We start from the raw sequence: 12,589 nt of genomic DNA, 5'->3' as shown, positions 1-12,589 counted from the left end.
TGAAGCTCACCAAATTGCAGAAGTGAATCATGAGTTATCGCAAGGAGTTTTTTCTTGAAGAACTTCTTCCTAAATCATTTTACTATTTATTAATACGAGAAACCATTCGTTCCTATGTTGATCTTATTCGCTTAATAAAAACTAAAATTACTACTGATAAGATTATCAATGTACATCAAAAATTTCAACAAGAGAAAAAATGGGCAATAAGATAATGACCAAAAATCTCAACAAATGAAGCATGCAACAATGGTAATTTGATGATTTATTATTTTTTATTTTAATATGGACCAATATGAAATTTGATCTATCTCCTAGGGATCTAATTGCAATTTACACTAATATCATTATAAAAAAAAAAAAAAATTGCACAATACTGATAAAAAACAACATTTTTTTCCATTATGTCAATCATATTCAGCTGGAAGAACAAATTCCACTTGCACTGAAAGAATATATGATGTTATGTTATATGAAAACACCTATTACACTAACAGCAGAAGCCACCAACAACAAACTCTCTAAGAGCTGAGGCATAAACGAATTGACTTGCATAATACTAATAAATAATTTAAATCGTTAAACGCAGATTAAAAGCTGAAGTAACTGACATCATAAATTGACTGCCGAATTTATCGATATTGGCGGTAAATAGGGCTGTACATGCAGCTCTCTGCATATTTCACCAGGTTTTGAGGGCGAGGAAGATGAGAAGCCAAGCCTGTAAGTGAAAGATCAGAGCTCAGAGATGTGGTCATGAAAATGTCCTTTCAATGCTGTTATTAGAGGAAGATTGACTAACCAAGTTCATATGCTTTGGCAGCAACATCAGCAGCAATTTGAGCTGATATCTTTCTAATATTCTTGAAAGGCGGATAGATTGATCCTTTTTCAAAGTTCTCCTGCGTCACCTGCGAAGCTAGAGCTTCCGCTGTCCAGCGAAAATGGAATCAAGTCGAATAAGTTATTGAACATCATGATGAATATAGTTGTTTTTATGTTTTAGATCAGGAAAAGGCTGTAATCAAGCAGTTATTTTTTCCCTGCAAACTATAGTTGTTTATATGTTTACTTACAAGCTGCAAGAAGCATGTCATCATGTACACGGATAGCTCCTGACATTATTAAACCAAGACCAAATCCAGGAAATATGTAAGCATTGTTTGCCTGGAAGAACAAGAAATATACAGATTAGAAAGAATCAAGCTTTCACCGACAGATGGAAGAACAAAGCCCAGACCTGCCCAGGCGTGAAAGATTTGCCTTCATATTCGACAGGATTAAATGGACTTCCACTAGCAAAGATTGCTCGACCCTTACTCCAAGTGTATGCTTCCTCAGCAGTGCATTCAGACTGTGATGTTGGATTGGACAGAGCTAAGATGATAGGTTTCTGCATTTCAAACAAAGCTTTGAGTCTCTAGCAATCAAACTGTGAATGCAAGCTTCATGCCATGAGGGTAATTAAGATACCTCATTGAAGGAAGCCATGGTCTCAACTACTTCCTTTGTGAAAGTTCTGCCCACTCCAGAAGATCCAATGAGTACAGTTGGCTTGATAACCTGCAAAATAACAAACAATGAAGTTCATATCATTGTAAACAGAAGCTTTGTCTACAAGATTGAGGAGTGGAATGAGCTTTTAATATCTCATAGTCCAACAAACAAGCAACATATATGCTGGATGAATTTATAAGAGTAGGCATGAAAATAGTTATTTTTCCATACTTGAAGAATCTGAACTGTTGAGTTTCATGGTAGGCTTAAAAGAAAAATTAATTGGGGGAAGAAAAGGTAAGTTGATTTATACACTAACAGTAAATAAATATGTATGTTCACATAAAATACACCACAGATTCATACCTTGACAGCCTCTGATATGTCCCTAACAAATTCGTGTTCATGAGCCCATGGTTTTTTGAAGTGTTGGAGAGTCTCAAAACGGGACTTGACTATTAGACCCTGTAAAATTCAGCCAAAGATAATTCTTAGATAACATTATGTACACTCTAAGATTTGTTTGGGACGGCTTTTTTATTGCTTCCTAGAGTAGCCTTTTAGTACAAAAATTAAAAATTTTGTACTAGAAAGTTGCTTTACGAAGCAGTTAGAAAGCTGTCCCAAACGAAGCCTAAAGCATCCTATCTTCTCTTCTAAAACCAATTGAATATGTTCCAACCTTAGAATCCACAAGCCAGATTCTTTTGCGACATTCTGCAATAGGAGTACTTGTCTGCATCCATATAACCAATAATAAATACATTTAGCATAATCAAACATTTCGATATATATTAATGTTGGTACTAAGGGTAGAAGAAGTCGAGCATAAGGGTAAGTATTCTATTTTATCACATATGTATTCATGCAAATCTGATTTGCAGAAAAAAATTAGCTATACCTGTTTTGACATCTCAAGTGCTATGAGTTCTGCAATGCCAGTACCAGCCTGTGATTATGAAAATAAGGAAATGGTGAATCAAGAACGAATGGGGGACAAATATTCAATAATTTAGCATATTACTCTAATATTTAATCAATGTCTTAAAATAATGCGCAAATTGTCAATCAGATTGCTTTTCCTCACAACGCAAATTATCATCATTTTATGGACAAATATTTGGCATGCTACGAGTTTGAATTTCAAAATTTTCAACAATCAAATTTGGCTAGTTGGGAACCAATAATTTTACTCCTAAATACAAGTATTTATAATCACACTACTTAATTAGATAAATTCTATAGCAATAATTATGTAATAATAAAATACAAGTCATGCAGTAATTATGGCTAATATTGGTATGATGTGTGTTTTCATATATCTAACCAATATTCCCCTTCAAATAAATGTTGTTCGGTAAGCATCAATAAGCCCATAATGAGCTCATAACATTGCCATGTCATGGCCATTGTAAATATGTCTGCAATTTAAAGATTATGAGAAAGATAAATAAAGTGTCAAAAATATTCCAAATCAAATGAAAAGACACTTCAATATACTTTTCAGCCACTCATGATAAATAGGAACATCTTCACCACAGGCCAATATAAGATCATAGGTCAAGCTGGTGAAGGTCACTTCAGAGACCTCTAGCCTGTTTACTAGGAAGAGGAATGAAAGTGTTGTTTCCTCTTTAAAGGGTAAAAATCCAATCTTTGATCAATTTTTGATTACTCAGATAAGCAAGTCTGTCCTAGTGGCAGATTTGAGCAAGCTAGTATGTCCACTATGCAAAATATATCTAAGAACTCCAATATATCTTTAGTTCTTGTTAGAAATAAAAAGGATAGAAAATTGCATCTTCTATACTTGCTAAAGATCATATGAAGTCCTCATACCCGCACCGAAAGTAATTCTTATAGAGACTTGTTCATCCGAAAAAAATCCTAGAGCGAGTTTGATCATTACAATCACTTAAGAAGATTTAGAAAAACTCACTGATCTTAATGAGGATTAATATGAATGTGAAAATTTTCAGTTGCCCATGTTATGGTAGTAGAATAGAGGGAAAATGTTGCACTTCGCGGAATTCCATTGCCAAAAATTGAGCATTCAGAGGATCTGGAATCATCAAAGGCTCCAAACTCCTATTTGATTGCTCAGCATTAAAAACCTAAACGATGAGTATATTTCTAAACTACTAGACCAATTCAGTTAGATAGTATTGGAATAGAAAATAAATGAAAATTTTTTTGGATGTAGTGCTTGTTCTTCAATTTGATGATCAGTTCAAATAATATAAATGAAATGAAAGAGCATGTGGAAAAACCATTTAAGAAATAGTAAATGAGATCCCTCCAGCACCAGAAATAGGCCTTTAGCAAGGTCTCTTATAGAAATAACTCCTGAAACTTATCAAATATTAATAAAGACCAATGTTTTATCTCCACTTACTGGGAAAGGACAAGTTGATCAGATCAAATTGAGTTTAGTTTAATAAGGCTAGGTCCTGGTTAGTACATTTAATATCAACCAACCAAGGCCAAGCATGTATTGCCTCAGTTAAACCCCAATAGAATTCAATGTACTGGGACTAACCAAGCACACCATTTAGCTTGGTCTAAGATCTCTCTCACTATAATAGGTGTATTTGATATCCAATCATGGTGAGGATGTGATAATGTCAAGATCAACTAGGTGGATTTGATACCAAGTTGCACAAAATTAGACATTTTAATTGTGTGAATTAGATCCAAAAATAATGCCGACAAGTACCAATAGATATCATGTAAAGAAACAAAGAGGACTCAAATTAGCTTTTGCTTAAATAGAAACAAAGGTTGACAAGAATTTTATCAAACCATGCCCCAAAAGCTTGTTTCAGTCCATATAAAAAGTACTTTCAATTTACATTCATCCAAAGAAGAGGAGGAAAAATCCAAGTGGAAGAATCATGAATAACTCATCCTTGAGATCAAAATGAAGAAAAGTTTTTTTAAAGTCCCTTTGATGAAGTGGCTGTCTTGGTAAAACAATAATAGAGACAACCACTTGTACTGTAATCATTTTAGCTATAGGAGCCAAATTTTCCTCATTGACAACACCATATTATTATTTGTTAATAATGACGACTAAACATTCCTGATAGCAATCCAAAGTACCATTAAAATGAAGTTTAATCAAGTAAACACATTTACAAACAATGATTTTAACATTAGGAGGATAATGAACGAATCTCATATATGGTTGTCTTAAAGGGCCCTAATAACGTGAAAGAATAGGAATATAAATCAAGGTAGCGTGCAAGCAATGCCAATACGAAGGATGAGTAATTCTAGAAAAATTTCTAAGAGTAATGCACCAATTCTAACTAATGTACTCAATTAATGGATCAATTTGGTAAGATTTATATGGCTTATATAGTTCAAAAAGTAATAATGTTAGATGTTTTTCTCATACACAAATCTAGGTCTAAATTGTTCCGAACTAAAATTCAATTCATCAACATAAGAAAGATCATAAATATCTAGTAAAGGTTCAACATGAGTACAACAACAACAATAAATCTTTATCACACTATCGGGGGTCGGCTATATGGATCATTTGTTCTTCATTAAGTTCTATTAAGAGTCAAATTCTCATTTAAATATAATAAAAAAAATCATTTATAATACTTTTTAACCAAGTCGTAGACTCTTCCAATGACTGGTGGGTATTGCGCTTGCCCTCACCTTGGTCTCTCTCTCCTCTCTAATGCTCATACAAGAAGAAGAATAAAACATAAGAAATTTTCATTATCAAATCATCATCCTTTTACAACACATAACACTATATATAGGTCTCAAATATGAAAAAGAAAAGTACGCAATTTCCATCCGGGCTACAATAACAAGACACTTCCCCATAGGGGTAAATTCGGAAAATAACAAAACTACATAAAACATAAAGAAATGCATCAAAAGTAAAGACGCTGAATCGTAGCCGTCGATCTACGATTCCGTCGCCGGTACACGTGTCTGAATTTCTGATCATGTCCTCATCATCCTCACTTGTACCGACACGTACAAATTCCTTAAGGATTTCATCCTTTTACAACATAGACCACTATATATAGGTCTCAAATATGAAAAAGAAAAGTACGCAATTTCCATCCGGGCTACAATAACAAGACACTTCCCCATAGGGGTAAATTCGGAAAATAACAAAACTACATAAAACATAAAGAAATGCATCAAAAGTAAAGACGCTGAATCGTAGCCGTCGATCTACGATTCCGTCGCCGGTACACGTGTCTGAATTTCTGATCGATGTCCTTATCATCCTCACTTGTACCGATATGTACAAATTCCTTAAGGATTTTTACCGGTGCCCAAAAATTACGAAAAAATTCGTGTAAGTAAAATACTTCAATCAAAATACCATGGCAAAGACGGTTTACGATTTGAAGTTATAATGACTCCAAAAAAAATTAACAAAGTCAAAATACGAGTTTTTACACTCCACCCCTCTTCTCTCAAATTCAGCACTCTTTGTTCATGCTCCACCTCCTCACACCTCTCCCCAAACCCTCTATCCGTCTCCTCCCTAGGAACAGGCTCTAGGAGAGGTATTCTCTCTTTTCCCTTTTGAATCTCCACCTCCTGATCTTCCATTTGACTTATTAGATTAGAATTTTCCCCGCTTCCTGGTTTGCCGGAGGCTTCTCTCGCCTCTGATGACGTCGTTTTGGATTGGCCCTCGAGCAACTTCTTCAACATCTCCCCCAGACTGGAAAAATTCACATCCATCTTCTCGTGGATGGCTGAAATTTTACTTTTGACATTTGAAAGTTGAGCGTGGCGATCTAAAATTTCAATTTTCAATTGTCTGATCTCTCCTTCCAGGCGTTCCTCCAACACACCCACTTTCTTGGCCGCCATCGATAACCAGATTTTTGTTGGACTCAAAAATTTGAATCTCGATTCCAAAAACAGCAAAACAGCCCCCTTCTGGTTAAAATTCAATCGTTGATTTTCTCCAAAAACTCCCCCAAACAGTCCCAAAAATCTGCTTTGATACTAATTTGATATGAAATACTTGAAGATTTCAAGTAAAACCTATCAATTTCGAACAAAACAACGGAAAAACTTTTCCAAACTTCAATGAAAACCAGAAAAACAGTAGCTTTTATTGCAATAATCAAACTAAAGGAAGGAAATAACAAGACACAATTGATCATCTATTTGAGAGGAGGATCTATCTCTCCCAATTCTCTAGACGTCGCTAGAGCCCAAAAGAAAACCTAAATCTAAAAGATCTCAAATTTCAACCAAATTCAAGATGCCCTAACCCTAGGAAAGCAAACTATTTAATGCACACAATTCAAAAGGAAATCCCTAAACAGTCCCTACATTCAAATTTCCCTCCCAAAATCCTCAAAAATCCTTCCTAAAATGTTTTGTGGAAACTTGCGGTCCGGTCGGCATATGCCCAGAATTTCTACCTCTATTTGCCTGAGTCGGTCCCGTTTGGACCAATCTAACAGAATCCTTAAATAATTATAGCTAATTTTAACATCATGTTTATTGTCATTATATCCAACCAATACAATTTTGGCATTTAACCTAAACGAAAGTTGACTTATATAAATATCTTTACAGTTCAGCAACTTGAAGTGCAAATGAGGTACATAGGTAAATCATAGGGGGTGAGGTACACTTTGCCTACAGAAAACTCGTGATCGTTATGAAGGAAAAGCAGATTTAATGATACATCATTAACATTCTGAGCATTAAAAATATTGGCAAATACATCAATATTTTTTATAGCACACCAATATTTTTTTATTGCATGGTGGTGCCTCCACTATTATCAACATCATCATGAAGCATGATAAGGCTTCGTTTGGGAAAGCTTTCTTACTGCTTTATAGAGCTACTTTCTATTATAAAAAATCTTTTAATTTGAAATTTTTATACAAAAAACAACTTTAGAAAGCAATAAGAAAGTTGTCCCAAACAAAGCCTAAATATCTATCAAAGAAAGGTTACTTAATAATATTTGCTTATAGATTCATCTCAAGCTTAATAGAAATTATTGGCACAATATTATCCCAATATAATTCTAAATAGCCCTTGAGTTCATACTTCAACCTCATCCAGAAATCAAAATTTTAAAATAGCTATCTTAAACAATTCTCATGAATAGACATCGCAAGAAATTCCTTGAACCCTGCCAGTAAAGCAGTATACTTGCAACAACACACAAAAGGCATAACAAGACTTGTAAGTAGCAGCAAAATAACAGTGAAGTAGGAAAAGCACCATGGAGTTAGGTTTTGTTTGGGATGACTTTTACTGAAACTCCGTTTTAAGAAGCAATAAAAAAGCCAATCCCAAATGAAGCCTTAGTCACAGTTCCGCATCAAAAAGGCCCATATTTTCATACGCACTGATTTTACATAAATAATTTATAAAATAGTGGATTCCATGGACTTCAACAACTTCTATAAATTCAAAAAAATATAATTCCAGAAAAATGATTATTGGCATACCTCCCCAGCTCCAAGGAATAAGAAAGTATGGTCTGTTAATTTACCACCAACCACCTTTAGTGCTGCAACTACCCCAGCAAGGACAACCGAAGCTGTTCCCTGTTAAAGCATCAATGCCTTATTTTTCAGAACGTAGATTGATATGAAGTTGGATAAAATAGGGAAAAAAGTTGCAAATTTTCCAGATAAGAGACAGACATTTTTGTTACAATTACCTGAATATCATCATTGAAGACAAGATGAGTCTTGCTGTACTTTTCAAGTAAGCTAAATGCATTATGGTTTGCAAAGTCTTCAAACTGAGAGGTGAATGAACATATTTCAAACAGCAATTAGGATTTTTCAATTTCCTGTGTTCTTCGACAAATAACATGACCAACCTGTATAAGCACTTTCTCTCCATAGTTTTGCTTAACAGCTCTCATAAATTCTTCCATAAGTTCTGCATACTCCTAATAAACAAAGAAAATCCCATATATTTTTTGGAGTTTCAAATAATAGATTGTCATTAACAGTCTCTACCAAAAGCATGACAAAAGATTGTTAATTAACAATGTATCAACAAAACTAGTAAAAGGAAGGCTACCTGACCAGTGGCACGCTTCTGCCTCAATCCTATATAAAACTCATCTTTCAGCAACTTTTCATTGTTTGTTCCCACATCAATTGTGACGGGTAAGCACTAAAGAAAATACAAAATATCATCCAAGTTCACAAGAAAATGTCATCTAGCACTACTTTAGTCCTACCTTTCAATGCAAAAATATCAAAACGAGAAAAAAATAACAAAATTAAATTAAAAATAAGTACTTACAGCCGATGGACGAAGACCCCCAAGAGCAGTGTATAAAGAAAGCTTGCCAACAGGAATCCCCATACCCTGAATAAAATTTAAAACGGTTCTCACACATCATAACAATTATTAATTTACTACCCAAATTTGTATCTCTTGTGCCTTTTGATATTAGTTTATGCATATATATAATCATACACAACCTGGGAACCCAGATCACCAAGTCCCAAAATACGTTCGCCATCAGTAACCACAATAACTTGAATTGCTTTCTCTGGCCAATTCTTCATTACCTCAAGAATCTTGCCCCTGCAAATAATTCCTCAATCCAACTATAAACTAAAAAGTCATGATCAGCTGAAAAGTTTCTAAGATTACAAAACCATACTTTTCTTTCAGACTAATGTAGAGCCCCTGTGGTCGCCTAAAAATGCTTCCATATTTCTGACAAGCTTCACCAACTGTTGGTGTGTAAACAACAGGAAGTAATTCCTCAACATTATCAATCAGAAGCTTGTAAAACAGCCTCTCGTTCGACTCCTGCCATTAAAGAAAAAAAACACACACACACACAATTCAATTGCTTAGCACATCTTTGAACCAGATATTTCACAGGTGGAAGTGAAGGAAAGAACGCAGAAGATAGACGCAACAGAAATGAGTTGCCATAGTTGTACCTGAAGGTCCATCAGTGCCATGTAACGTTGAAGGGGAACTTGATACTGACGAAGATTGTGCATAAGCTTCTTCACCTGCAAAGTAAATTCAGTAAAAATCAGAAATTGCCGGCCAGAATAAACATAGCAGGAGTAAGTGACAACTAAATTTGATACCTGGAGTTCTTGAGATAAGCATGTTGGAGGTAAGAGACCACGCAAATAGTGTGCATCTCTCTCCTTTTCAGTGAAGGCAAGACCTTTATTGTGGTGTGGATCTCTTAACAATGAGTAGCCGCTAAGCATATTAATAAAAGAGTCATAAATCAGTTGTAAATAGAAATCATACTGATAAACATAACAAAATAGTATATCTAATTTAATTTTCCATTGCCAAGAACAATGCTGGATAACGGTCAAACCAAACGGAAGAAAAATAGAAACTTTCCTTTAGTGAAAAAGAAAACAAGCAGTTCATATCTTACATATGTTTACTTCAACAACCAAATTAAGATCCAAAAAAAATTATGTCATAAAATATAAAGGAAAAAAAAAACGGAATATTTCCTTGATTTATCACATTAAAAAAAAATTAGAAGTGTCAATTAATCCATTGAATAAAGGAAGCAAACTTGGAATCGCAAGAAACTTTGAAGAAATCGCCGCATCGCCCGAGTCAGTAGACGAAACGAAAAAAGAACATTTTTTAAATATAAAAAATAAAGAAAAGGAAATGGCCCAAGTCAAGACAAGGTCGGCCGATCACATGAAAAAGGGGGAAAATAAACGGAAGGATCATTTCGCCGAGCTCTGAATAAAACGACAAAGTCCGCCAGATTCGGCCGATGGAACCGATGCTGAAAAATGAATGAAGAAGGTTGGCAAAGATAACGGAACCTGGCAACGGAAAGGCTCCACGGCGTGATGTGATGTTCCTCGGTGGCCCGATCCTCGCCGTAAACGTCCTTTACGCCGCCGGAGACGGCCGATTTCGGATCCACCATATCTGCGCTCTTCTCTATCAAGATCTCAGCGTTCCTCGTTTTCCTCTCACCCGCCGCGACACACCGCACCACTCCGGCCTTCACCTTCGCCGCCGGAGTTCTCTGCGCACGACAGAAACGGCGTTGATCTACGCCCTCCTGCACAATAAATGCGAGCAAAAAATTGCCGAAAATATAACAAAGTTCCTTCTTTTACGTTGATTTCGTTCTCTCTGCCGTAGAGAAATGGAAATGGATTTTCTTAAGTGGATAGGAGAATTACCAGAAACGCGGTGCGGCTGAGGGACAGCATTGTGGCGGAGGTTCGAAAAAGACTGCAATTGCGTGCGAGGCGAGAGAGTGCGAGTGCAAACTGATTCCTCGGGTCAGCAAAAGTAGCAGTAGGAAAGAAAGAGATATAGGAGGGCGAGGGGCTTTTCTGGGGGAGGCAAGACCCTTAATTTCTCCTCTGTATTCTCTCTCTCTCTCTCTCTTTCTCTCTCCCTCCCTCTCTCCTCCCGCCACAAGGCAGCTCCAAGCCAGGTGAACAGGTGGAGACGTAAGGGATCGAGAGCAAGGAGAGAAGAAACAGAGAGATGGGAGGCTGGCTATGTACCCAATGTACGAAGTTGTTGGCGTTACTCTTTTACACATCTCATTATTTGGTCTAGTAGTTGGGAGCTTAATCTATCAATGAAGAGATCTTAGATTTAATATTTGTGTGTATATATTTGTCTTAAATTGACTTAAATGTCCCAAAAAAATTTCAAGCTTTTTCTTCTGTTTTTTTCCAAAAGCATTTCATATTTAAAAATCCTTTAATTTTCAAAAAATATTTGTCTAATTCAATTGTAATTTTTTTACCCACAATGCTTAGCTTGATTGGTGGTCGAGTACGATTGGGAACCCCGCAACCCGTGCTCGTTTTCCGTCGAGCGGCAGCGTCTCTTAAATGGGGTGAATCAGGTGCGAGTCAAGATGTTTTTGGGGTGGGTGTCTCTTCTAGGCCAGTTGAGGATTAGTCACGCCGCCAAGCGCTCTTTCTGAGATGGAAGCAGGCGGATACCCTGTTTCAAAAAAAAATTTAGTTTTTTACTAGGAAACGTAAATATTCATACAATTGAAATAAAACTGACTATTATTCTATGCGAAAATTTCAAAGTAATTTTTTTATTTTAAATTTATTTTGCATATAATTAAATAAAATCTATGTTTTAAAATATTTTATAAGAAAAAAATTTACACGATACATAATATATCTTCATAGAATTGACCAATGATTCTTTTATTTAAGTTAATTGTGAGGAATACTACTCTCGTTTGCCTTTGACTTTTTTAGAAATCTATTTTAGTCAAAAATAATAATTATTTTTTATGTATTTTTACTTGCTATGTTAGATAGATCATAAATAAAATAAGTTACATAACACAAATTCAAAATTAATTAAATGTAAAAAAGAAAAAAATTACTATCATAAGTGATTTAGAATTTTTTTTAGATTTATTTTATTTTTGTTAATTCAATAAATCAAATAGATGTATTAGAAATTTAAAGAGTAAATAATAAATCTGCATTTTTATGAAAAACTGAAGTAAAAAAATTAAATGAAGCTTATTTTAAGATATTCTGTTCAATAGATAATTAAAATAAATTTCATAATTTTAATCTGTTTTTAAATAAATATTTATATAAAATTTCTTTCAAACTAAAATTTGAATTTATAAATTTATTTTAATAAAAAATCAATCAGAATATTCTGAAATAAATTTTATTATTATTATTATTGCTTGTAATTGGGAGGAACTAATCCTAGCCGTTGATCTAGTTAAGAAGAAGAGCTCACCTTGCAAAAAGAAAGGGACTTGGGTCACACAAGGAAGACCGACGTCAAGATGGCTGGAGACGTCAGGATCGGGTCGTGCAAGGGATGCCGGCGTCGGGATCAGGGAAGTCGGGGATGCTGGCTGCTGTCGGGTTCGGCTAGGGTAAGCGACGAGAGCAGATCTGTCCAGGAGGGAGATCGAGACTTGCCCGGGCGGCGTCGGCTCCGGCTCGGGTGTGCGAAGCCGGGGGCGCTCAGATCGGGCGAGCTTCGGCCTACACCGGGGAGAAAGCAGGGGCTTCGGGATTTGCCTGGGATTTCCGGAACCAAGAGGGATAGAGCGTGAGGGAGAGAGACCGAATGG

General features: G+C 35.5%; 1 protein-coding gene across 2 annotated transcripts; it reads right to left on the bottom strand.

Moving 5' to 3' along the window:
• Nucleotides 1-377: 377 nt before the first annotated feature.
• LOC110105977 (NADP-dependent malic enzyme) lies at nt 378-11,044 on the bottom strand. Of its 2 annotated transcripts, none has more exons than XM_020835680.2 (19): nt 10,686-11,044; nt 10,317-10,525; nt 9,597-9,717; nt 9,441-9,515; nt 9,152-9,303; nt 8,967-9,072; nt 8,785-8,850; nt 8,557-8,652; nt 8,351-8,422; nt 8,186-8,269; nt 7,971-8,069; nt 2,399-2,446; nt 2,180-2,233; nt 1,864-1,962; nt 1,474-1,563; nt 1,241-1,393; nt 1,077-1,167; nt 803-931; nt 378-721 (listed from the first exon to the last, which is right to left on the bottom strand). In XM_020835680.2, the coding sequence occupies exons 1-19, from the start codon at nt 10,713-10,715 to the stop codon at nt 633-635; spliced, it is 1,863 nt and encodes a 620-aa protein (XP_020691339.1). In that variant the 5' UTR covers nt 10,716-11,044; the 3' UTR covers nt 378-632. The 2 variants fall into 2 exon arrangements, with proteins under 2 accessions (XP_020691339.1, XP_020691338.1); XM_020835679.2 differs by having other exon boundaries at nt 10,317-10,561; nt 10,686-11,043.
• Nucleotides 11,045-12,589: the final 1,545 nt, after the last annotated feature.

This window comes from Dendrobium catenatum, unplaced genomic scaffold, assembly GCF_001605985.2.
Source record: "Dendrobium catenatum unplaced genomic scaffold, ASM160598v2 fragScaff_scaffold_9, whole genome shotgun sequence".
Lineage (NCBI taxonomy): Eukaryota > Viridiplantae > Streptophyta > Magnoliopsida > Asparagales > Orchidaceae > Dendrobium > Dendrobium catenatum.
This window is presented reverse-complemented; position numbering and strand designations above follow the sequence as displayed.

What these genes read in the sequence shown, in the direction of transcription:
- LOC110105977 (XM_020835679.2), bottom strand. Translation starts at nt 10,715, where the DNA reads ATGCTGTCCCTCAGCCGCACCGCGTTTCTG. An exon ending in TACATTAGTCTGAAAGAAAA is followed by an intron (nt 9,073 to 9,151) that starts GTATGGTTTTGT and finishes AATTATTTGCAG; the next exon opens with GGGCAAGATTCTTGAGGTAA. An exon ending in GAGAGAAAGTGCTTATACAG is followed by an intron (nt 8,270 to 8,350) that starts GTTGGTCATGTT and finishes TTCACCTCTCAG; the next exon opens with TTTGAAGACTTTGCAAACCA.